Source organism: Ochotona princeps, chromosome 1 (genome assembly GCF_030435755.1).
Source record: "Ochotona princeps isolate mOchPri1 chromosome 1, mOchPri1.hap1, whole genome shotgun sequence".
NCBI lineage: Eukaryota > Metazoa > Chordata > Mammalia > Lagomorpha > Ochotonidae > Ochotona > Ochotona princeps.
In genome coordinates, this window is record NC_080832.1 from 63,970,034 (window position 1) to 63,995,362 (window position 25,329).

Below are 25,329 nucleotides of genomic sequence, written 5' to 3' on the forward strand. Positions count from 1 at the left end.
TTCTGGTTAGATGTGTCTCTTGTAGGCAACAGATAGTTGGGTCCTGTTTGATGATCCATTCCGTTAATCTATGCCTTTTGATTGGTGAGTTTAGGCCATTTGTGTTAAGAGTTAAAATTGAGAGGGTGCAATTTTGCCCTGCCATACATATGTGTTTTTGTGTTTGTTGATATCTGTGTAATTGCCCCTCCTTGTATGGACTTTAGTGGGGAGACCTTCCTGTTTGCCATCTTTGCTTATGATTCACCTCCTTTTTTTCTGGATTTAGTGCATTTCTAAGGAGATTTTGTAGAGCTGGTTTTGTGCTGGCATATTCTTCTAATTTCTCTTTGGTATAGAAGTATCTGATTTCGTTCTCAAATACGAATGAGATCTTTGCTGGGTACATTATTCTTGGTTGACAGTTGTTCTGATTCAGGATTTGGAAGATCTTTGTCCATTCTCTTCTTGCTTGTAAGGTCTCTTCAGAGAAATCAGCAGTGATTCTGATTGGTTTTCCCCGGTATGTGATCTTTTCTCTGCTTCATACTTGTCTCAGGATTCTTTCTTTGTCTTCGTTGGAGTGGAACTTGAGCACCATATGTCTGGGTGAAGATCCCTTTGGGTCATATCTGCTGGGAGTCCTCTGACCGTCCTGGATTTGGGCTGGGTTCATGTTCCAAGTGTTTTGGAAGTTTTCCTGTATAATTTTGTCAAGTACCATTTGCATTCCTGACTCTCTTTCCGCTCCTTCAGGAAGGCCAATAATCCTAATATTCGATTTCCTGAGGTTGTCTTTCATTTCTTGTATGGTCTTCTTGGCTTTTTTCAGACTTGTCTCTAGCTGTTTAATGAGCTGGGTATGTTCATTTTGCGTGTCTTCCATTTCAGAGATCCTCTCTTCTGCTGTATTTATTCTGTTGGTTAGGCTCTCAATTTTGTGCTCTAAGTCAAGGATTTTACTTTTCATTTGTTGTATTTCTGTGACTATGTGGTTCTTGAATTCCTTGAAGTCCTCCCAATTCTTCTCATTGTCTCTGACAGATTTTAACATTATTTTTTTGAATTCCTTGTCTGGTAGATCTTCCATGTCTTCATCTCGCATCCCCAAAATAGACATTTGCGTTTGATCCTTTGTTGTTGGGGTGCTGGCTCTCTCATCTGGATCATTACCTTTTCTGGTATTTCTTCCCATTGTGTTAGTGTTTCTTTTTGAGAGACCCAGGCACCAGGGTGCTGAGGGGTCTCCAAGCTCTATCCTGCAGAGATTGGAGCCTGCAGGCGTGGAGTAGCAGGGTGCGGGAATTTTCAAGGCACTTTTGGTGTGTCTCCAGTACACTAGATTCAGGGCGCCACTTCCAAGGCCCAGTGGATTCAAAGCGCACTCTCAGCTCGTCCCCTACACATATGCGACCATAGGGCATGAGGGAATGAAGGCACCCTCTTTGTGCGCCCCCTGTGTGCGGGATCACAGGGCACAGAGGATTCTAGGTGCTTTCTTGGTGTGTCCACAGTACCAGGGACTGCAGGGCATGGAGGTTCCAGGCACTCTCTGGGAACACCTCCTGCATGCGGGTCTGCAGTGCCCTCCTGGTATGTCTCCCAAGCACAGGACTGTAGGGCGTGGGGTGTTCCAGGTGCTCTCTGGAAGCGCCTCCTGCGCAGGTCCGCCCACCCCCGCAGCGTGGGACCGCCCACCCCAGTGCTGGCAGGGGACCGCCCAGCCCAGAGGCACGCCCGGGTCCGCACAGCCCAGAGGCATGCACGGGTTCCTGTGGGTCAGTACCACCCAGCTATGTGCCAGTCCAAAGGGCATGGGGGAGCATTCAGTGCGCCTTCTGCCCTTCTCCTCAGCACACAGGACCACTGTGTGTGGACCACTGTGCGTCACCTCCAAGACACAGTTTGGCAGTTTCAAGGCACTTGTCCTGTGTCCCCAGATGCTGGAATCTCTGGGGTGGAGGGGTGGGGAGATGAGCACCAAGGATGTTCAGGCTCTGTGCGTGCCCCTGGAGGGTTAACTCCGGGAGCCTCGACCCACTGCCACCCCCACCCAGCTCACTCAAACCTCAGGTTCCTGCAGCTTGCCTCTGCTGCTGGCAAGGACCTACGCCGCGGGTGCGGCTCCTGGCAGGTGCAGTGGGTGCAGAGGCTGCGGCTCTTGCTGCGGTGTCTGTGGTGGGTGCGGGGCTGTTGGCGGTTTCTGTGGCTCCTGCGTCTCCTGTGGCTGTGGCTGCGGCTGTGGCTCCTGGTGGCTTCACCCAAACGTGACTCAGCAGGTCTAGAGCAGAACGCCATCTTCCCTGCCTTTTGTTTTATTTTGTTTTGTTTTTTTCCTGGTTGCTCTTCTGAGTTGTGTGGATTTTTTTTGGCTCCACACTGTCCAGGGAACTTCACTCTCCTCTCCCTGCAGCTCTATGCTGCTCCACTTACGCTTTTGTCATGTTCTATCCCTCTGTCTGTGAGCTCCCTCACAACCATCCTCCTATGTCGGCCATCTTGCGAGTCCCCTAATTCAGTCTTATTTTAAACTTTGTGTGTTTATTGTACCCAGAACTTTAAAAAAATTATTTAATGAATCTGTGTAGCTTTCAAAGAGCATTCTCTGATTGAAGATGCTTCACCTTCAGTAAACTCCTACAGAAGGAAGAACCCATGTCACAAATCAGTTTTCTAACAAGACAAAAAGCTGTAGGTTGCAAAATTGTTAAGAACTTGGTGTAGGAATAAGAGGGTGATAAATTTGTTAGAGCGAAACAGCTAAATGTCTTTGGAAATCTTCTGAAATAGCTTCTTCATTCTTAGCTATTTTCTTATATAGATTCTTTAACATCACCATCTTTATTTGGGTAACATCTTGTGTTAATTACTAACATACATAAGAGCAGTTTTAGAAGAAACAGAAGATACAAGTACGAGGGTTCTTGAAAAATAAATCATCCTGTGAAAAAATGGAATTAAAAGATAAATTGGGGCAAGCCTTTAAGCTAGTGGTTAAGACTCCAGTTAAGATGTTCATGTGCCATAGTGGAGTGCCTGGGCTTAATTCCGGCTCTCAATTTCAGCTTCTTTCTAGTGTTGATCCTGGGAAGCAGCAGTTGGGTCTCTGCCACCTACATGTGAGACCTGAATTGCCATGAGCCAGCACAAAGGAGCACTCTGTCTATCTCTCTATTTCCTCTCTTTGTCTCAAATGAATAAGTAAATAGAGCATTTTGGTGCTAAAGCGATTTGAAAGCCTGCATTTTGTTTTCATGAGATACATTTTCCGCAGGCCATTTTTAAGCTTACTTGGCTTTCAGAATTTTCCCACCGAAATAAACTTCTCTTTTTTAAAAATTTTTATTTTATTTTTTAATTGATTACATTGCATTATGTGACACAGTTTTATAGGTACTGGGATTCCCCCCACCCCTCCCTAAACCCTCCCCCCATGGTGGATTCCTCCACCTTGTTGAATCAGCACAGTTCAAGATCAGTTGAGGTTCTTTCATTGCCAGCACATACCAAGCATAGAGACTAGCATCTTATTGTCCAAATTCAGTGACTTGTTGGGGAGACCATCTCTGGTCTGAAGGTAGAGCTGGCAGAGTATCATTCCTATCAATTAAAAGCCCTGACATAACATCAGCAACAATTTATAATTATGGAATTAATTGACATATTATTGTGTAACCAACATGTTGAAAAAAAAAAGCAAATTCTTTACCACATCCTGTGACTCCTTTGTTGACATTTCAATTTTAGTTTATACACGACCGGGTTCTATGCACCTTAAAATGACTATAGATTACTATTCAGCTGTCTCGTGTCTATTTACATTATAGAATTTAGCATTATATAGCGTTAAAGCATAATTTTGCTGAACTTAGGTTTTTTTGGGGGGTAGTCTAGACTGGCTTATAACTCTAACAAGGCATTTGTCAACAATTGAGGTGCAGAACGGTTTTAGGAGGGGTTGCAGAGAAATCTTCAATACCCTAGTGAGGAGTAACCAATCTTTGTGTCCCACCTAGTAAGGTATAAGTGTATCCATGCTGACCGTTTCCTGTCTGATTCCAAGCTTTACTTGTTCTCTATCCATTCTAGAATTTTGTTTGTTTGTATGTTTTGAGGGGTTTCTGGAGTGATCCTGATGGTCATTGTGAGAGAGGGTGGGGACCCAAAGTTGGAACCAAGCGAGGACCAGAGAAAGCTATCCTCCCTAGTCCCAAAAGAAGTTTACTGTTCTTCTGTTTCTGCGGTTAATTCCATGTTACACAAACTTTTTGATATACTCTCATATATTTATCAGAATAAAAAAGGATGGAAATGGGCAGGTTTAAATGAGAGGAAAGAATATGCAAACAGAAAAAAGTTTTGAAAATAGGACCATTGTTTTTTTTAAATTTTTTAATTGGTTACATTGCATTATGTGACACCGTTTTATAGGCAGTGGGGTTCCCCCTACCCCTCCCCAAACCTCCCAGCCCCCTCCATGGTGGACTCCTCCACCCTGTTGCGTTACCACAGTTCAAATTCAGCTGAGATTCTTTCATTGGAAGCATCTGCCAGGCATAAAGTCCAGCATCATATTGTCCAGATAAGTTCATTAGTTCCTTGGGGAGACCATCTCTGGTCTGAAGGCAGAGCTGGCAGAGTGTTTTTGACATTTCAAAGGATCTGGATTGCTGCCACTCTCACCACTCCAAGCACAATGCGGTCTCTGGAGAATCCACTGATTGACATAGTCCATCATAGAGTCTCCATTTGCCCAGCACTTACATTGCCAATGCATAGCTGAGGTAGTTGATCGAGGACCATTGTTTTTTAGTTTTAATATTTTTCTCTGTGACTGCATGAGTATTTTTGGTGGTGGATTTCTGCGAAAATAGATTTTAAAAAAATAATCAAAAAATGGTTTTAGACTTTCATTGAAAATCACCTAGTATTTACCTATAAGAATTTAGGTCTAAAGTATATAATTATCACATTGTATTAGAAACTGACTTCAGAATTTTTGCTGTCTAGTTTTATACTGCTGTAAAACTTGGATCAGCATCTATTTAAAAATGTATAAGTAATATATTACTGATGACTGTGGCAAGGCCATGATACTGCTAGAAATTTTTAAAAAATTGACAAGTTTTAACTTTTATCTTCAAGGAAGTAATATATTTTGAGATTCTTTAGAATTCCATCATATTCAGCTAGATTTAAGAACAACACAACAAAAATATTTTGATGCTAAGCTAGAGATTTTAATACTTAAAGATTTAAAAAACATCAAATGGATCCTTCATGATGTGGAAGTAAAATATCTGCAACGTTCATTTCTCACTTACCTTTCATGTTTTGGACTTGTTTTCAGGCAAAAGGACTCCTTTACAAGATGGAACACCTTGTCTGTTTTCCAGAATGTGTTTCCAAGCCCGTCAATGGAACCTAAAACTTCTGTTCTCCTTTGAGATGTTTGAAGAATCCCCACATCTCTGCATGTATCATCCATCCTGAAACCATGGTGGTCTCAGCAGTATTGACTGCATCTCATGTTGGGCCGTCTAACACGACGTTTGTAGTCTATGAAAACACCTACATGAATGTTACGGTCCCTCCACCATTCCAGCACCCGAGCATCAGTCCTCTGCTTCGGTACAGTTTTGAAACTACGATTCCCGCTGCTTTGAGCTCCTGGACAGTGAATAGCACAGCTGTGCCCCCAACACCAGCAGTTTTTAAGAGCCTGAACTTGCCTCTCCAGATCATCCTTTCTGCTATAATGATATTTATTCTCTTTGTGTCTTTTCTTGGGAACTTGGTAGTTTGCCTCATGGTTTACCAAAAAGCTGCCATGCGATCTGCAATTAACATCCTCCTTGCAAGCCTGGCTTTTGCAGACATGTTGCTTGCAGTGTTGAACATGCCCTTTGCCTTGATAACTATTCTTACTACCAGGTGGATTTTTGGGAAATTTTTCTGTAGGGTATCTGCTATGTTTTTCTGGTTGTTTGTGATAGAGGGCGTAGCCATCCTGGTTATCATTAGCATTGATAGATTTCTTATTATAGTTCAGAGGCAGGATAAGCTAAATCCATATAGGGCCAAGGTTCTGATAGCAGTATCTTGGGCAGCTTCCTTTTGTGTAGCTTTTCCTTTGGCTGTAGGAAACCCTGACCTGCAGATACCTTCCCGAGCCCCCCAGTGTGTGTTCGGATATACGACTGACGTAGGCTACCAGGCATATGTAATTTTGATTTCGCTCATTTCTTTCTTCATACCCTTCCTGGTAATACTGTATTCATTTATGGGCATCCTCAACACCCTGCGTCACAATGCCTTGAGGATCCACAGCTACCCTGAAGGTATATGCCTCAGCCAGGCCAGCAAGCTTGGTCTCATGAGCCTACAGAGACCCTTCCAGATGAGTATTGACATGGGGTTTAAAACGCGTGCCTTCACCACTATTTTGATTCTCTTTGCTGTCTTCATTGTGTGCTGGGCTCCATTCACCACTTACAGCCTTGTGGCAACATTCAGTGAGCACTTTTACTATAAAAACAACTTTTTTGAGATTAGCACCTGGCTGCTCTGGCTCTGCTACCTCAAGTCTGCATTGAACCCCTTGATCTACTACTGGAGGATTAAGAAATTCCATGATGCCTGCCTGGATATGATGCCCAAGTCCTTCAAGTTTTTGCCACGGCTCCCTGGTCACACAAAGCGAAGGATACGTCCTAGTGCTGTCTATGTGTGTGGGGAACATCGGACGGTAGTGTGAATATTGGAACCAAATGACATTTCGGGGTTGCTCTGAATTGACTTTGTTTTCTTCCACATGCTTCTCTAGTTAGATTTTATTATTCCAAATATTGTTTTTGTGTGTGTGTGTAAGCAGATGTAAAGAAGGATGTAAAGAATAGTTACATTTCTGTTACCCATGATACACAATGGGAAAGTGATCACAAATGATACCTCCAGGATTCAAGAGAAATCCTTGCTTTAGAATGGGGAAATGGGTTTTTGTTTGATTGAGTTCAGTCTTGCAGTAGGAATAAAGATTGTGCTTTATTGAGCCTGCAGTTACACTGACTTGTAGGCCTTTTGTATGCTGCTAAAGGTATGTGTAGTTGTATTTATAGGTTCTGTTCTGGAAAACATTGCTGCTTTTTGCCTTCTTCATGGAGCCAAAACCTGTATCTGTCTAAGTTGGAAAATATTTAGTTTTATTTTTTCAAATAACCTAAGGAGGTTAGTGACGTTTTAAAGGTTATTACTATTTACTTTGGTGCACTTTTAGAAATAATAGTCAAATTAATTTAGTAATTTTTCAGAATTGTTTTTTTTTTTTTTTTTTTTTTTTTTTTTTTTTTTTAAAGATTTATTCGTTTTATTACAGCCAGATATACACAGAGGAGGAGAGACAGAGAGGAAGATCTTCCGTCCGATGATTCACTCCCCAAGTGAGCCGCAACGGGCCGGTGCGCGCCGATCCGATGCCGGGAACCAGGAACCTCTTCCAGGTCTCCCACGCGGGTGCAGGGTCCCAATGCATTGGGCCGTCCTCTCCTGCTTTCCCAGGCCACAAGCAGGGAGCTGGATGGGAAGTGGAGCTGCCGGGATTAGAACCGGCGCCCATATGGGATCCCGGGGCTTTCAAGGCGAGGACTTTAGCGGCTAGGCCACGGCCGCCGGGCCCCAGAATTGTTTTTATACATGGCATGTTATGTTTCAGGAAACATGATTTATCATTTCTAGGAATATAGCTTTTAAATGTTTCATCTGCATGTACATTTTAAAGAAGAGAACATAAAAATACAAAAAAAAAAATTCTGAGCATAAGAGTGACTTTTTAGAGCGGTAGGGCAAAATTGAGGAGACAGAGAAGCCTGTCTTACAAATTTAAAAGGACAATGCAGGCATGAGTTAGTTCAGGCCATGGTGATTCCTTTTTTTTAAATGATTTCTGCACCAAGATTAAAAGTAGTTACCACTACCACATGTCTGGCACTGTTCATCATATTGTCCTCATGGCATCCTTTGAGTTAAGAATTTTTTTTTTTAACATATGAAGAAATCAAATCTCAGAGACTAAAATTCTGCTCAAGGTTAACAATGGAGATAGAATCTGAAATTGTCAGAGTTCTAAACTGTGCTGTTCCACTGTGCCAAACAGACACTCACTCAGTTTAGTTGTGTATCCTTTAATTTCTTTAGACTAATACCTTCTGTTTTAAAAAAAATTCTTTTTTTATTATCAAAGAAACATGAAACAATTCATCATAGATTCTGGAAAGTGGATAAGGAAACATCACTCACAGGCATCATTTAAAAGACTTTGAAGGTAATATTGTGATTTATTTAAATTTGCAAGACAAGTGACTGACAGTTGCAGAGAACTTAAACAAAAGCTCTTGCCCTTATGGATTTGGGATTTCCAGCTGTCCATCTGTGTTGCTTCTAAATATTTTGGGCAGAACGACATTGTTTCCCCAGTGGCTGCTCTAGCAGAGCTCCACAAAATGCGAATGTGCTCAGAGATGTGTCTCTCACAAGAAGGGGTGATAAACCCTGCCTTGAGCCCACACACAACAAGTCGTAATGGGACAGGTCTAGGATTTTGAATCATTTTTCTCTTGCTGACTGTCTGCACCTTAGGTGTATCCAGGGTGTTTGGTCAACTTCTCTGTCACCACCACTGCACAACAATGGGACTGTAGACTTAGGGCGGATGGCCAGAGAAGTGTTGCCTCTTGGCTACATCATGGGCTAAATAGGCAGATTAACCATGTATTAATAACATCTATTTCTTTTATGATAAAGCTAGAAAGTTGGACTAGATGAATCTTCAAAATCATGTCCAACTGTAATGTGCTTTCCTTCATATGAGAATACAGATTTTTGAAGAGCCCAACTCACTTCAACACCACTCCTTGGTCTCCAGTATTACTTCTTTACATTTTACTTAATTGGATATTTAAAAAAATTGAATCTTTGAAGAATTCATGCCATGGTACTTTATGAGGTAGGACATTGGAAATTTGGTGGTATTATGAAAAATCTAACAAACCCTGCCCTTAAGGCAATTACAACTATGTTGGAACTTACTGTCCGTTTAGAGAACTGTTTTGGAACTTGTTGAACATGTCATTGATGATAGTCACCTACTTCTTTAGTTTCTAATTTACATTATTCACCTGTAAAATTTATTTTGTCCCTAGGGATCTTATAGGAATAAACACTGTATTAGATGAAAGTAGCATGGTGAGACATGTTATGCTTTCCATTGTCAATATAAACTGGATTTCAAGCAGACAATCATAAGGATACTTGAGATTAGGCTTTCTCTGAAGAAGGCATGATCTGTGTTCATCTAACCTTGCTTGACTCCTTTCATGTTTGAAGTGAAAACTGAGTTTTGTTTCCTCTCTTCTTGCTTGATGAGCAGTCTTTACTACTTTTCTGCTGCTGAGGAGGCAGTACCTGCTTGGTGAGAGCTCTGGAGTGTGCTGGAATGCTCAGTGTTTTTGAAAGAAGACTTACAGAGACGCCTTTAAGAACTCATCAGCAACATGGAACAGCAGTTCTCTTTACACTGGATGATACTGATGACAGTTTACAAATAATTTTGGACATTTTTATTATGTACACATTTTGAAAGCCTTTAAAACAAAGTACTAATGGTATACCTTTAAGACATTTAGGTGCAACATGGTTTGTTACAGATTCCCCCACATTTTCTTTGGGGAAAATAAATACCACTACTACTTGTCACTGCCGACCGAGAATCACATTTGCTGCTGTTGTTCTGTTTTTCTTTCTGGATAATAAGAAGCATGAAAGAAACATATTTATGATTTTTTTTTAAAAAAGGGAGGGGAATTGAGAAATCACATAGAGTGGAGATACTGAAACTTTCATAGTGTTTAAGTGTCTCCAGATGAGCCCCCCAAAAGCTCTGCACTGGAGCAGTCTGCCAGCTTCTGATTCAGGTGATCCCTGGTGTACACTTCAGGAAACACTCCTGTAGAAAATAGACCCGTTTAAGCCTTGTCTATGTGATCCCACAAGGTTTCTTTTGCATTGGAGCGCTTACTTCCTAGTGCAGGGGTAATCCAAGCGAGGCAGCACCCACAGGTGTTTGTGCCTACTGGCTGCCACATGTGAGTGCTGCGCCTTGCCAGGATCAGCTTTCCTTTCTGCTGCAAAACTCTGATAAAACTCCGATGAAAAGGCATCTTCATAAAGGCATCTCCGATAAAAAGGCATCTTATACTTTCATGAGAAAGTATAACTACTCTAGTATTTTTCTTTTAGAGCTATCTTTTTCCAGGACCTCTCTTCATTGTAACTTTTCTGAACAATCTGAGGAAAATTCAGATTTCTCTAATTCCTGTCATTGTGTTTATGCCAGTTATGTTAAGTGAAAGCATGAAGTAAAATAAAATAATCTTTTTAATCTATGGATTTGTATGCTTGCAAAAAAATATTTTTTCTTGTTTACATGAAATTATTTATGTCTAAGCACAGAAAAATTTTCATTTGCTTGATATTCTATCATGCTTTTTGGTTTAAGTTTGAAAAATTGCTAAATTCAAATTTATTTCCAAAATCATAGTCCTTTATATTTCCCTCATTGGAAACTCAATTTTTATAATAAAAATATAAAAGCACATGTTTGTTATTGCAGGTGAATGGTAATAAATTTCTTGAAGATATTTATTGGTTCTAGTTCTTTGTAAATAGTGCTTGATATTTATACAGAAAAAAACCTTGAATTTGAGGTTATAATACTTAAATATCAAAAGGTATGCTTATTTGTGCATAATATTAATATAACTGAGGAAGAACTCCCAAAAGAAATTGAATTCTAAAATAGAATTTTAAAAATTTAAAAATTTAAAAATTCTGTTAATCTTAGAAAAGTTTGTCACGAATAATGATTTTATTTAAATTAAAAAATCTGAATTGAGTTTCAAATCTGGCTTTCTTCGGGTTCTTATTTTCAAACCAGTTCTTAAGGCATGTTACTATGTTCTACTTAGTTCTCAGAGTAGCTTAGAATGAAATGCAACTTGACAAAAGAAATCTATTAGGATAAAATATCTTTTAAGAATTCTAGAAAAACTAGGACACCCATACTTCTGATTCGTTTAAAATTAGATAGCCAAGCAACAAAGCAATGACAATGCTTGCTTCTATTTCTTTCTTTTTTTTTAAGATGACAAAGCCATTTTAATTATGTGCATAGGTATGGAAACCTCTCAAAATACGAGGCTTTCTCAGATGACTGAGTGCTTCCGTTTGATTGAAATTATTTCTTACTGCATTTCCATTTCTAAATGTAAAGCTTTCCTAAAACCTGCTAATAAATTCATAGGAAGCAGCATTTATTTGTATATAAGGTTTTTAGTGTTGTGCCAATTAAACATGAATTGTATTCTCTTTTTTTACTTACATAGTAGCTTAATATATTTTTCTTATTAAAATACAAAAGGTGTTGTGAGTGCCTGTCATGTTTCCTTCTGAAATGTAGAGATGAGAAAGTTTAATAGGAAAACACAGCAATAAGCTGAGCTGAGAGCACACTTGTCCATCCCTGCTATGAAAACAACGAACTCCATTCAATTCTAAAATAAAGACTGCTAACAAATTTCTCCCTTACACATCAAGGTTCAGTCAATCATATTTAATGCAAAAGGAATAAATACAAAGTTCATGGTTGTATCAGTCTGGGTTTACTCAGAATCAGAACTATAGGACACAGCTATCAGAGGTTTATTGCAAAGAAGTAGCTCTTCCACCCACCCTGTGGCCTTTCCTTGCTGAAGACACTTCCTGGGCCTTTCTGGGCAAAGAAGCAGAGAATAAAGAATGTTCAGGAAGACTCCAAATGTTTCACTTGGAACCTGCTATGAAAGAGAGGCAACTCAGAAATGATTGTCCCCCTAGCACTATGAGCACCAGAGCCAGTGAACAAGAAAAACTTCACCACTGTATCTTCAGGATTCTTGGTGCAATATGGCTAGTAACTATCCTTAAATTTTTATTTTAAAAGATTTTTATTTGAGAGGCAGAGAAGGAGGTACACATGGAGAGAAAATCTTCCAGATATTGATTCATTTCCCAGCGGCTGCAATGACCAGAGCTGGAGCCTGGAGCTTCTTCCAGATATCCCAAATGGGTTCAGGGGCCCAAGCACTTGAGCCATCTTCTGCTGCTTTCCTTGGTGCATTTACAGGGAGCTAGTTCATTAGTTGGGCAGTACCCGTGTGGGGTGCTAGTGTCACAGACCGTGGGTTGACTTGGTATAACACAATGCTGGTGCCTAGTAAGTATATTTTTTTTCTTTAAACTGTGGCTCAAGAGCGGAAGACCAGCATTTGATTATTTAGAAGAAATGGGCAATAGAAATTGCAATTCTACCAGCAGGAAAGTGGAACTTTCTGAATAATATCAGTTCCTATCTAGTATGTTGAGCAAAGCAACAACCCACAGATTTAGCAGTTGCAATAAGTAGGGGCTTCTTTATAAAGGGTTAGTCTATCTAAGTAAAGTTGATTAAGACAGTTAATATAAATGCTATTGGAAAATATTTAATTATCAGATAACACATCAGATAATCTTACACGCTGAGCTGGGAGTCTGGAACCTTGGCATCTCTGCACTGGCTCAGGACCGACTGCTCTGTCCTCGGAAGTCTTCTAGCCTGTCAATTAGCAGTATTTTAAAACCCATATAAACTGATGATTAGTACAGTAATTAAAATCACTTAATCAACTGGATTATTTGTGCATATATCTAAAAATATGCCCAAAAACCTCATTGTGCTTCATTATATATTTTAAAAACAAAATATTTTCAATTAAATAATTTAAATAATTAGCTCTGTAGCACTACCTCCATTAGAGATTATCACATACGTGATACAATAATAAGCAGATTAGGCAGCAGTTCTGAAGGACAACTGAATAACTTGCCCAGGTTCTTGTAACAGCAGAAGAGAGAAGTTATAGTCAAAGTAAGATTCACCTACTGCCAACTTTAGTTCTTTCCATTTTACCTCCATTGATAAGATTTTTGCCTTTCAGAAAGTGACTGCCTGAGGGTGGCACGAGTAACATTAGAAAACCCAGTAATTAAGCAAGCAGAGGCCAATTTGATCCTAGGAAAGATCTTAACCAAATAGTTACATGATGATTAGCAGAAATGTAAATAAGGGAATACATACATCTTAAAGAAATAACAATTTTCATGAGTTCTTCATCCAAGGTGAATGGAAGGAAAACAGCAGAGGTTAAGGAGAAATGATTGGGGACTGACCAGTGGCGTGTGAGTCAGCAGTCTGATCTCAGTTGGGACTAAAACTTTTGAGGGGACCTAAGCTGAGCCTCAACACTTGCTCTACTAATGATCATGTCCTCTGGATTTCTCCTGGAGTAACCTTTGCTTCGCTGATCTGAAGAAAAAGCTATCAGTGGCCAGAAATTACTTTCAGTTCTCATCTCTCTTTTTTTAAGCTTTATTTATTTTTGTTGGCAAGGCAGATATACAGAGAGAAGGAGATGAACAGAAAGGTCTTGCTTCCGCTGATTCACTCCCCAAGTGGCTGCAATGGCTGGAGCTAAGCTGATCCGAAGCCAGGAGCTTGGAACCTCCTCCAGGTCTCCCACGTAGATACAGGATCCTAAGGCTTTGGGCCATCCTTGACTGTTTTCCCAGGCCACAAGCAGAAAGCTGGATAGGAAGTGGAGAAGCCAGAACATGAACTGGGACCCATATGGGATCCCAGCAATGTAAGGCAAGGATTTAGCCACTAGGCTATCATGGCAGGGCCTCCATTTGTTCTTGAACTCACCCTACTAGCAAGATAATGTCAAGTGGCATGAAAGTCATTTTTCTCTGCCAAAAGAAAAGATGGGTTTCTGGCATATGTCTTCCCACTAAGATGTTTAGTGTGAAGAGATGTGATTAGCTTGGATACAGGGCATTTTACAATATCATGTTCATCTCTGTAAAGGCTATTGTTTTGAAGTAGTGTGTTTTTCTAAAAAAATTTTTTTTTCTGTACCTTTATTGTGATCATTATTTTCCATGATACACTTTTTAGGTATAGGGATTCCCCCTTCCACCTCCACTTGCTTCCTCCCCATGTCCTCACATTCCCCTCCCCCATGTGTTTAGAATAGTATATTCCTTCAGCAACAGTCACAAGTCTAATAGTCTGCTATTTAAGTGTATCATGTCATTGTAGGTATGGGTGATGGCAGAAAATCTAGTATCATATTGTGAAACTGTATTTATTTGTTTAATCTTTACATTGACCTTAAGATATTAATTTTCATCATACAAATGTTTCAAAGAATGACTGGTTATCATGTTTAAGTGTAATAGTCTTATGTTTTTGTTTTTTCATTTCTGAATGCAATGTGATCAATCTATATCTAATAGTTTCATTGAGAGTTCTCCTTTTATTCAGGAATGGAGATGATTATTGCAACATATCTTTACTTCCCAGAATGTCAGTTCCCATTATATAGTTCATCGATAAGAATAAATATACATATAATATAATGCATATATACAATATATAATATATAATTTATAATATATATATACATGTTTGTCTATGTATCTGTTATATTAGAGAGAACATATGATATTGGTCCTTTTGGGATTGGTTTATTTCACTGTAGTTGTCTACATAATTGGGAAAATTATGTTGCAAATGGTAGAATTTCATTATTTTTAATGGCTGATTAGCATTTCATGGAGTGGATGTACCACAATTTCTTCATTCATTCCTATCCCGGTTTCTTTATCTGTTCCTCTTTTGATGAGCATTTGGTTTGTTTCCATGTCTTCTCTATTTTGGGTTGTATTACTACTATAAATCTAGGGTTGTAGGTTACTTTCTCATGCAGATTTCACTCCTTTTGGATATATTCCCAAGAGTAGGATACTCGGTCATACAGTAGATTAATTTTAGTTGTCTTAGCACTCTCCATATTGACTTCCATAGTTGCTACACTGGTCTATATTCCCACCAAATGTGGAGTAGGGTACCTTTTTCCACGCATCCACACTGAAAGGTGTTGCTAGTAGATTTCCATGTGTAGCCCAATATTACTGGAATTATGTGGAACCTCAATGTGATTTCTGTTTTTGTATTTCCCTAGTAGCTAGTGAACCTGAGCATTTTTTTCTCATATATCTGTTAGTCATTTGAATGTTTTGTTTTGTTTTATTTTGTTTTGTTTAAATGCTCATTTCCTTTACCCCTTTCTTCACAGGGCTGTTTTTCTCTTGTTGAGTTTCTGAAGCTCTTTGTAAATCCTGGATATTAGTTCTCTATCTGTGTAGTGTGCAAAAATTTTCTTCCATTTTGTTGGTTGCTTCTTTGCTTTGTTGCTCATTTCCTTTGCTGTACAGAAGCTTCTTCATATGGTGTAGTTTCATCTGTTTGTTTAGGCTTTGACTGCCTGTGGTTTTGATGACTTTCCCAAGAAGTCTTTACTAATCCCTATATTTTGTTAAGTGCTTCCTATGTTTTCCTCTAACAGTTTGATGGTTTCTGGGTGCAGATTTATGTCCTTGCTCCATTTAGAGTTGATTTTTGTATAAAGTAAAAAGCAGAGTTCAAGACACTTTCATCTTAGATTTGGCAGGACTCTGAATACATTTTTTTCCAGCTATTCTTCCTGATGGGAGCTATAAATAACTTTGGGGAAGTATATAATTATCTCAAAGTAGAAGCTAAAGATAAAAGGACTGCTTGAGATATTAATGGAACATTTAATAGTGATTATTATGTAACATTTATTAAATGTGCTCACTGTGCTCATTGTCTTTGCCAGGAAGAAACTAGGAATAAAAGTCGATCCAAGATGTGACATGTATAAGTAGACAAAAGGCTGCTAAATAAGATGCTAGAAAAAAAAAAGGTTGCTGTAAAAGAAAAAAGCAAGGAAACTTAGAACAAGCATGCTGCCAAATTAGCACAGCATTGCATAGAAGTGTTGAAAAATTATATTTAGTGCAAATACTTAAAACATTGGCAGCTTAAAACTAAGAAGAAGAATCATATAAAAACAGGAAACATGGCATCTATATGGGATAAATTAGTATCATGTTTTGGCAACTAGCTTAGAATTTTACATAAAAAAGTTATTCTGTTCAAGACATAAGCAAGCACTAAAATATGTAAACACTACATAAAAGGTCCATTTGGTCGAAGCAAAGTAACATATAAATTATGATTTGCATCATTTAGCTTCTAGTAAAGGCTGTTATTTCTATTTCAAGGCCAGAGAAAGTCCACAATGAAATAGTCTTGATAGCATCCATTATTTGTTTGATGTTTGTTAGATGCGTCTTGTCTATAAATACATAATGTTCAATTCTTCTAATAGTTCTGGGAAGTTGGAAGCATTCTATTTTGAAGTTTCTTAAAGATTTACCAGACCACAACAAGATTCAACAGGAAGGAGAATTCAAACCCTCATCTACATTGACACCAAAATTCAGGTTTTGTTTCTTGTTAGAGCACTTTCTATCCAGCTTCTTACCTGTGCTTTTTGTTTTCCTACACCTTCTTTGCCTCTGTTGTTAAAGACTTTTCCCATAGGATGTAATGGTCCTGTTTGACCTAGATTGCTGGATTGCATCTCATGACTTCTCTCACCTCTGGTTCCGTTCTCTGTCTGTCCTCAGCTCTTCTGTGGTCTAAAACCCTAAGGTTTAGTGATCTGTTTGTCACCTCTTCCTCTGAATGCTTACAAGCTTCAGCATTGCTGAAGTACAACTCAGCACTGGTAAGTTGTGTCAGTGTCTGCAAGAGCTGACACAGGTAGAGCAGGAAAATCCACTTCTGCCCTGATGCCATGCACTTCTCATTTACAATCAAGAACAGGAAAAGAATTTTGAATCACTTGCATCCTCAGAGGACATCTGAATATGGAATGAAAATTAAGGCAGGCCAAACAGGCCCTTCTTTCAAAGGAGTACTTATTTTTGTACCTAATCATCCCAAAGATGATGGTTTCTTTGAGCTGCTGTCCTCCTTGAGTGACTAATTCACAGGTAGGAAATATTTAGGTGGTGAGGGGGATGTCTCAGGCTGGTGAAGTTGCTTTGCAGGCCAAATGCCTCCTTTTTAAGTGATAATTGGCTGCAGGACCTTAGAGGTCCTGGAGTCCTTTGGTTTTGGTTGTGAAGTCCAGATTCTCAGAATCAGGACCTCGGGGAAATCTGTCCCCCATTTGCAATATGGGTACTCATCCTCATACTGACAGGAGTGGATGATAACAGGTGATATTACCAGAGTTAAGCTGAGACATGAGTTGGTGTGGCCTAGGAATGAACTGTGGAAGCAGTTGATGTGTGATAGTTCATATCACAATTTTCAAAAGCTCTCTTGACCTAGTTTGAGGATCCTGATTGGAGTCTGGTCAGTTGCCATTCTTGAGCACTTGATAAGTCCACATACTCAGCCATTATTCCCTGCTTGCCATCAACACTCCAGGGTAAGATACCAGAAAACCAAGGAACGTCCCTATGTCTCAGAGCCTCCTAAAATTTTCCAGAACAGACAACCCTGTGTTCTTGTCATCTATTCCTTCCAGAAGATATCACAAAAATCTTTACTCACACCTGCCTCTCATAACTACTCAGTGACTCCTTGTGTGGTTTCCTTTTGCATAGCACACATCTTCTCTTATGGCCGATACCAGTAGAATAAACATTTTTTCTAAATGTCAGCCATCTCTTTTTCTGTTGGCCCTATCAAACCTAAATAATAATAAAATGTATTAAGACACATTGAGCTTAGAGAAAAGAAACTTGGAATTTCTGAGGAATACAATTTGTCTAGCAGTAAAGACCTCAGGTAAGTTAAAAGGATGTCAAGTAGGCTATAAAAAATTGGGACAAAACTGGATTTGCACAGTCCCATTTCACTTCCAGAGCTTTTTTAATCTGAAGAAAAGAGATGTTTGCTGTCCTCAGACCTCCTCTGCCCTTGTTCTATACCACATGTTTTGATTGTCTCCATGGTATGCAAACCAACTCACAATAGTCTTCCTGAATGAAACATCATGCTTACCCTCTTATAAATGAATTCTTCTGTAAATCTTGAGTTTAGGGGATACTTATTATGCTACAATTGAAATTCTCTCTTTAGTCACACACCTGGATAATCATCTCTGCAGGTCCAACCCTGTGATATAACTGGTTCTCACAGATGTGACATGGACAAAAGTCTGCATTTATTAAACCATGCTATATTTTGTGACAAGAAATTCCCTCAAACCATTTTGTGAAAAGAAAACCTCAAAGAGTATTTGTTTATTTTTTTCACATAATGATGTAATTCAGATGTTTCTCATTGGATCCAGGAAATAATGGTATCCAGGTTGGCATCTAGGTCCCAATACTGAAAGGTACTATGCCAGAACACATGGAGATTTTGATGGCTCAAACCCGGAAAATGCATTTATTACCTTTACCCATTTTCTAGTCTGTGGCCTTATCACCCTGGCCATACCTGGTTTCACCAGAGGACAGGATTTGGCTACATGGATATACTTTCTGCAGTGAAGACTCAGAATGTGTTTTGCATTCCTGAAATGAAAAATAAATGAATTTTTTGTGGAAAAGGTGTTTTCTGCCATAGTAGAGCCGATATTTTCATTTGTATCACAAGAACAGGAGGGCTCCACTCAAAACTTGATGTCCCTTACTCTTTAAAAGTAGCCTATGAGAATTCCCACAAGTGAAGCCTTCTTTCCAGACCCTCTGCCAAGATGTCACTCTCCTGACACTGACAAAATGCACTCTAGGCTATGAAATTCATAGATGAGTGCAAACAACAAATAATCTTAATATCCTGGGTGATGAGAGAAGCAAATTCATGAACAACCCTACATTGGTCACCAGACACTCTAATTTTAGACCACCACACAGGATTTCTGAAAGTGTTCCAGGCCATGCCAACTTTTTTTGGCTTGGAGGTGGGTATCTTCACTACCATTTGCTGCCTCTAATGCAACATCAGCCAGTATGTTCCCATATCTTAAAGTTCTGGGTGCTGCCATAGGTTTTATCCAGAGTCAATGGAAATTCATCTGTCTGAAAGCAAGAAGGCATTTTGTGAATTTCTGTAATTTCTTGCTCTATACCACAAGGCTAACGTGGATTGAAGTTCAGTTGATCAGCTAACAATTTTTCCTCACTGACTGAGGACTGGAGTTATGTGAGTGGAGGAAATATGTTACTATCATACAAAGGTATAGTTAGTGCGTATATTTGCAGTTATATTCCAGAAAAATAACTTTTGTAAAGATTTCCCTTCATTTACTCAGTGGTTTGTACATACTGCAGCCTGTTCTACTACTAAGCGCATATGTTAGCTTTTCTCTCTTTTTGTGTCTTCTATCAGTTTCAATAAGCCAATGAATACTGGGTACTCATGGAATTGAGATGGGGAGGAAAGAACTTCATAAAATAGCTAAATACCCATGTCCTCTGAGTCCTGGTGCATAGGCCCATTTGCTGAGCTGCCCCAGGTTTTGTTCATGTGTGAATAAATACCACTGAATACCTCCCATGGATGAGAATTGGTATAAGGCCTTTGACTCATGTATGCCTGTTTGGAGGATCACACAGAACTAGTGCTGAAAGTTGACTATGAGAAGCATAAACATTCTCTACAGAAATGCATCTTAAACATTTTCACGTGTCCCGTGACCCTCCCATTTGTAATGATTCATGGCTAAGATTCTCCCACCTTTAACCTCATTTCTTAATTCTACCATCAGTATGTTCTCTTTAGTTGATACATTGTTGTATTGGTCTCTCCTAGCACTGCTATAATTTTCACATTTTTCTGCTTCCAGAATTGGCCAGTTTCAGCCTAAGTCAATGTTTTCTTTATATTGTCTTAAGAAGGTCACAATAAATAATACTCTCTGAAGTTATATGAATAATCACTCAATAAGTATTCTCTGAACTCGTAACTTTTTTCCTATTAAGTTGGTTTTTTTAGGGGGTAGAAATCTAGTTTCCAGTCCCAAGATACAAGTGAACATTTCACTACTCCTAGAAAGGATTGCCAATTTCCCTGTGAAGGATGAAAAGGGCTTACAACTTCCCACTACACTTTTGCACCTTCTTTTTCTTTTCTCTTTTTCTTTTAAACCCATCACTCGTGTTATCCAAATACCAGTGCATTTTAAAAAATCTGGTAGTTATCTTTTCCATTGTTAATGACTCACCATCTGTTTTAGGAACATGCTCCAGCCTATAGCTCAGAAGTGTGTGGGCTGAAGGCGAGAGAATAAGTGAATGGTTCCTTAGAGAAAAGCTAGAATGCAGTGACTAAAATGATGGTCTATGAATATTGCAAGATCAAACAACAGTGATTTTCATTATACTAGTTTTCTCAATTGAGTAGATAAATTGGTTCATCTTAGTTCATCTTCAAGTTATGCTCTCCAAATTTATTTGGACACCAGCACTAGTCCGTCAACTTTCCACATGCTCCTCGTCAGCTTTTTTTCATGGACTCCAAAAAGGATTATTCATACGCTCCATCCATCTTCCTTAAACCCAACCCCGAACTCAACCTTGCTTTGTACAGAATTTTGTACGGAATGTTCATACAGAATTTTGTGGGTAAAAACTAGTATTTCCCTGGTACTACATACACATATTCATCTATATTGAGACTACTTTTACCTCCTTTCCTACTCTTCACTCCAATCTTCTCTCCTCTACAGGAAACTCAAAAATATTGTGCCCTCCTCTCCACTGGCACAGTCTTCCTTTCTATCTCCATTTTTCTCACAGCTGGAGATGAATTTACCACGAGGCTAATAAGTCTTAATAAAATTTCAAAGCTTTTTATTTGCCCAATTTCCTTTCAAAGTTCTAGGTATGGCTTTAATGGTATGCTCATGTGGCCGTTATGTATTTGTACAATAAACAATGTTAAATCAATTTAATTGTAAAATTTCTGTTTGTGCCTACTCGCTTCGCTTTAGGCTCACTGTGTCTTCCTAGTTTTAATTGCCTTTTGTCCTGTTTCTTTTTGAGTTTTGAGTTTGTAGGCATTTGAGGATCCTAATTGAAGAGGAAATACATTTAACTAAGGTTTTGTTTGATGCATATTTAGTTCAGTTACTGCTAATCAGCCCAGTATAGAAATGGTTTCCAGGAATATTCCTGCAACCCACCATTCCCACTCAGCAGGCACCATGATGGGAAGGAGCTATACAAATGTGTCCTTCAGTGCCTGGCACTAAATATATGTGGATAATGGTAGAAAAACAGTGTCAGAAGTAGAAACCAATCTGGAAATCCTCCCAGTCTTCACATATCTAAAATTAAAAGTGAAGAATTCTGTTCTCATTGAACCCTAGTTAAAGCAAATTCTCTTCTGTTAGAAATATATTTACTAATATAATAATAAATTCAGTTAAAATGTTTATTTTGGGGGGATACAGATAATGTGAAGTAGATTTTATCTTAATTACTTTTTGGAAAACACACATTGTAGTATTACAAATAACAAGAATATTCGTATGAAATATATTCATTTATATGTTATCACCATTAAATATTAATACTGTTATGTTTCAATTTCATTGTACCTCACTAAATGGTGATTCATAGACACTGGATTATTCACAGACTGAAGGATTCTGGCAATACTGCATCAAGTGAATTAATTTATCTTCCCAAAAGTTTGTACTCATTCATGTGTTTGCATTACATTTGGTACTTTTCACGATTTTAAAACTTTATTGGTATTATTATATCTGCTGTATCTATTATACTAACCAATTATCTCTTAGAATTATTTATTTTTTAAATTGAAGAACAGAGTTGCAGAGTGGCAGAGGCAAAGAGAGATAAAGATATCCCATCTGCTGTTTCTCTCCTCAGATAGCCACAGTGTCCAGGGCTGAGCCAAGCTGAAGCTAGATCCAGGAGTTGAATCCAGGTCTCCATGTAGCTGTAAGTCCCAGAGCACTTGTGCTGCCTTCTGCTGTTTTCTCAGGCACATTAGCGGGGAGCCGGATCAGAAGTGGAGCATCCAGGATTCAAACAGGTATCCATTTGGGATGACCTGTGGCTTTGGCCTGTTTGCTACAGTCCTGGCCCTTGTCTTTGATGTTACCTCATTGTTAACTGCTTTTGGGCACTGTAAACTGTGTTCATATAAGAGAATGATTGTAAGCCATAATTCTGTGTTCTGATTGTTACACCAACTGGTATTTCCCCTTCTTTCTTCTTCTAAGGTCTCCCTCTTCCCTGAAAGCAATATTGAAATTTAACCAACTACAATAGCTTCTAAGTATTGAAACGTAAGAAAGTAACACATCCCTCAGTTTAAATGAAAAGGTAGAAATGACTAAGCTTAGTGGAAAGCCATGTTGAAAGCCAGGACAAACCAAAAGCTAAGCCTCTTGTGGTGAACAGCCAAATTGTAAATGAAGAGGAAAAGTTCTTGAAGGAAACTGAAAGTACTGCTCCAGTGAACACAGGAATGATATAAAAGTGAAGCTGTCTTATTGCTGATATGGAGAAAATGTCAGTGATTTGAGGGGAATAGCAAACCAGTCACAAGGTTCTTAAACCAAAGTCTAAACCACAACAAGGCCTGGACTCTCTTGCAAGTCTGCGAAGGTAAAGAGGGATGAGGAGGTTGCAGAATGAGAGTTTGCATGCAGTAGAGGTTGGTCTGAGATTTAAGGAAACAAATCATGTTTATAACACAAAAGTGAAAAATTAAGTCACAAGAGATGTAAAAGCTGCAACAAGTAAGAGCTGTACATTGTTTGGTAGACAATACTGTTGTCACCTAATGGAGAGTAGTATAAATACAACTTCTATATGTATACACTGGATAATCCAAAAATTAGAGTGACTCACTTGATTGTGATATTTGCTTTATTTTTGTGATCTGAAACTGAACCTGCAGCATTTTTCAAGTATGCCTCATAAATGACTGTTTTTGTTTGTGATCACATTAAAAGAATGAGTTGGTTATTTTGGTTTTCTCATGAAAATTATACTAGACCATATCTGTTATATTGAAAACATGTAGACAAAATAATTATGGGTCTATTTGTGAATTTTGTGATGTCATCTTCCAGATTTAAAAGTGAGTAATTTGAGGAAGACATTCAGCACAGTGGTTAAGAAGCTGCTTGGGATTCTTATGCATATCAAAAACCTGATGTGAATCTTGGCTTCCTTACTTCTAATCCAGCTTTCTGCTAATGAATGCCTTGGGAGACAGCAGTTTAAGGATTCATTACTTGGATTCATGCCAACATAGGGAGATCCAGATGGAATTCCAGGCTGAAGCCTGGCTGTTGTAGGCATCTGGGGAGTGAACTGGTAGATGAAAGACTTCTCTGTCTCTCCCTCTATGTATGTATGTATATAGATAGATAGAGAGAGAGAGAGAGAGATCCCTGTCTCTCTTTCAGATAAACAAATGAACAAATAACCTTTAAATGAGAGGCCCCGGTGCCGTGGTCTGGTGGCTAAAGTCCTCGCCTTGAACACGCTGGGATCCCTTATGGGTGCCGGTTCTAATCCCGGAGTTCCTTTCCAGTTTTGCTTTTTGCCCAGCCCTGAGTATTTCTGGTAATCGGAAACTTGATAGCAGACAGGGGCCTTCACTCTGCCTCTTGTAGAAATAAATAAAAATTAAAACACAGTGATTAGTATTAGGCAGGTGTAGTGGAAATAAATCTCTGAGAAAGTTTGTTGAGGAGGTCTGGTACAGACAAAGGTGATAACAGTCGGAGAATCATACTCACCAGGAACTTCGTAGTCTCCCAAGGAATCTCTAGCAGTCCTGGTATTTGCTTGATGTCCTCTTTTGCATACTCAAGGTGTGGTTATTGATGTTCAAGGTGGTCAGTTTCTGGGGCCCAGAGAAAGGGATGATATTACTACCAACAAAACATGCATATTCATTCATTATTCACCTAGGAGATGATATGCTTTCAACCACTGGTACATTTTTAATATGCTGGCATAAAATGTGCAGTTGGGAAGTGGGTTTAGCCAAGATGGAGTGTAATTATATTGATTACCCCACATTACTGAGCAGTAACAAAGGACTTGAGGCTTGTTGAGAATTTATGCCTGATGGTTTCCATTGTGACACTTTGACCTCTGGCCAGACCTGGAAGAAGCAGTAGTGTCTCGGGGGTCTCTTGGGAAGCAGGCTCTGAGACCACTGAAGGGTGAGGCAACAGTGCTCTTCTGCAGCACAAACACTGGAGACAAATCCTTGGTGAAGCACATCTGTTTATTTGGAAAAGTCACAAGCTTATTTAGGAGAAGGGGGAAGGCAGAACGGTTGTCCCAACAGCGCAACCACATTGTGACTGGCTAACAGGCCTATCTCTCTAGACCCTCCAATGAAGTTAAAGATCAGGAAGCACAGGAAACTTTATCTCAGGGCAGACCCTTTACCTCCTGAAAAGGATGAATGTAACATTTGACTTCCTAGAGTTGTTTGCAAAGGAAGTCCTAATAGAGTATGGAAGAGAGACTGGGGTGCAGCCCATTGCTCTTGTTGCATGCCCAGTAAACAGGTCATGTCGAGGTGTGTTAGCCAAGGGCACAGTGTGCCATGTGCCTATGGTCTCCCATATGGGCTAGGCAGATGGTGATCCAGGGGCAATCTCCCGCAGCAGTGTATTTCAGGCACGTCACCAGGGCAACAGAGCCCTGACAGACCAATGAGGAACTCTGACTGGCATTTCTTTTCCTAATAAAGGTTGGGCTAGCACCCGTTCCTACCTGCACGTCAGGAGGAGTATAAAAGCCTCCTCTACGTATGTTTGCGTACCTTTTCATCCTCATGGCTCCCGCTTTCTCTCTGCCTATCCATTGCATGGAGGAAGGGCCTGAAAGTAGACTTCCCTTCCTTCCAATAAAGGCCTCTTTCCAACAGTTGACCAAGGCCTTTCTTTCTCTGGTGGTCGGTGAACCTGACATCATGGTTCTCTGATTAGCAAGCAGGAAAGAGGGATCGTTAAGCCAACCCCCACCCATGGGGTTGAGGCGTCCCCTCCCTGACTTCCAGCCGTTAGCCTCTGGAGACCTCTGCCTGCCACGGGACCAACAGACGTGAGGAAGATAAGACCCTCTGCCTAGCCCCTCCTGTTCTGAAAGTCCTCTCAGTTCAGAACCTCTGAGTCGTGCTCACGCCAGGCTTCCATTGTTGGGACCCTCTGCGATTGGACAAGACATCCCTTTCACATTGGTCCCTCGGTCCCGGGGCCCCCAATATATGAGAAATGTCTGTTTCACTAGCCTGCCCTTTCAAGCCTTGGCAACCCATTT

At 39.6% G+C, this 25,329-nt stretch overlaps 1 protein-coding gene across 1 annotated transcript in view; it reads left to right on the forward strand.

Moving 5' to 3' along the window:
• GPR63 (G protein-coupled receptor 63) overlaps window positions 1-7,255 on the forward strand; it is an 83,947-nt gene extending 76,692 nt beyond the window's left edge. Inside the window, exon 2 of the mRNA XM_004580370.2 lies at window positions 5,330-7,255. Within this exon, the coding sequence (XP_004580427.2) occupies window positions 5,477-6,736 (1,260 nt within the window). The 5' untranslated portion in view covers window positions 5,330-5,476 and the 3' untranslated portion in view covers window positions 6,737-7,255. The remainder of the gene's footprint in view (window positions 1-5,329) is intronic.
• The last annotated feature ends 18,074 nt before the right edge of the window (window positions 7,256-25,329 follow it).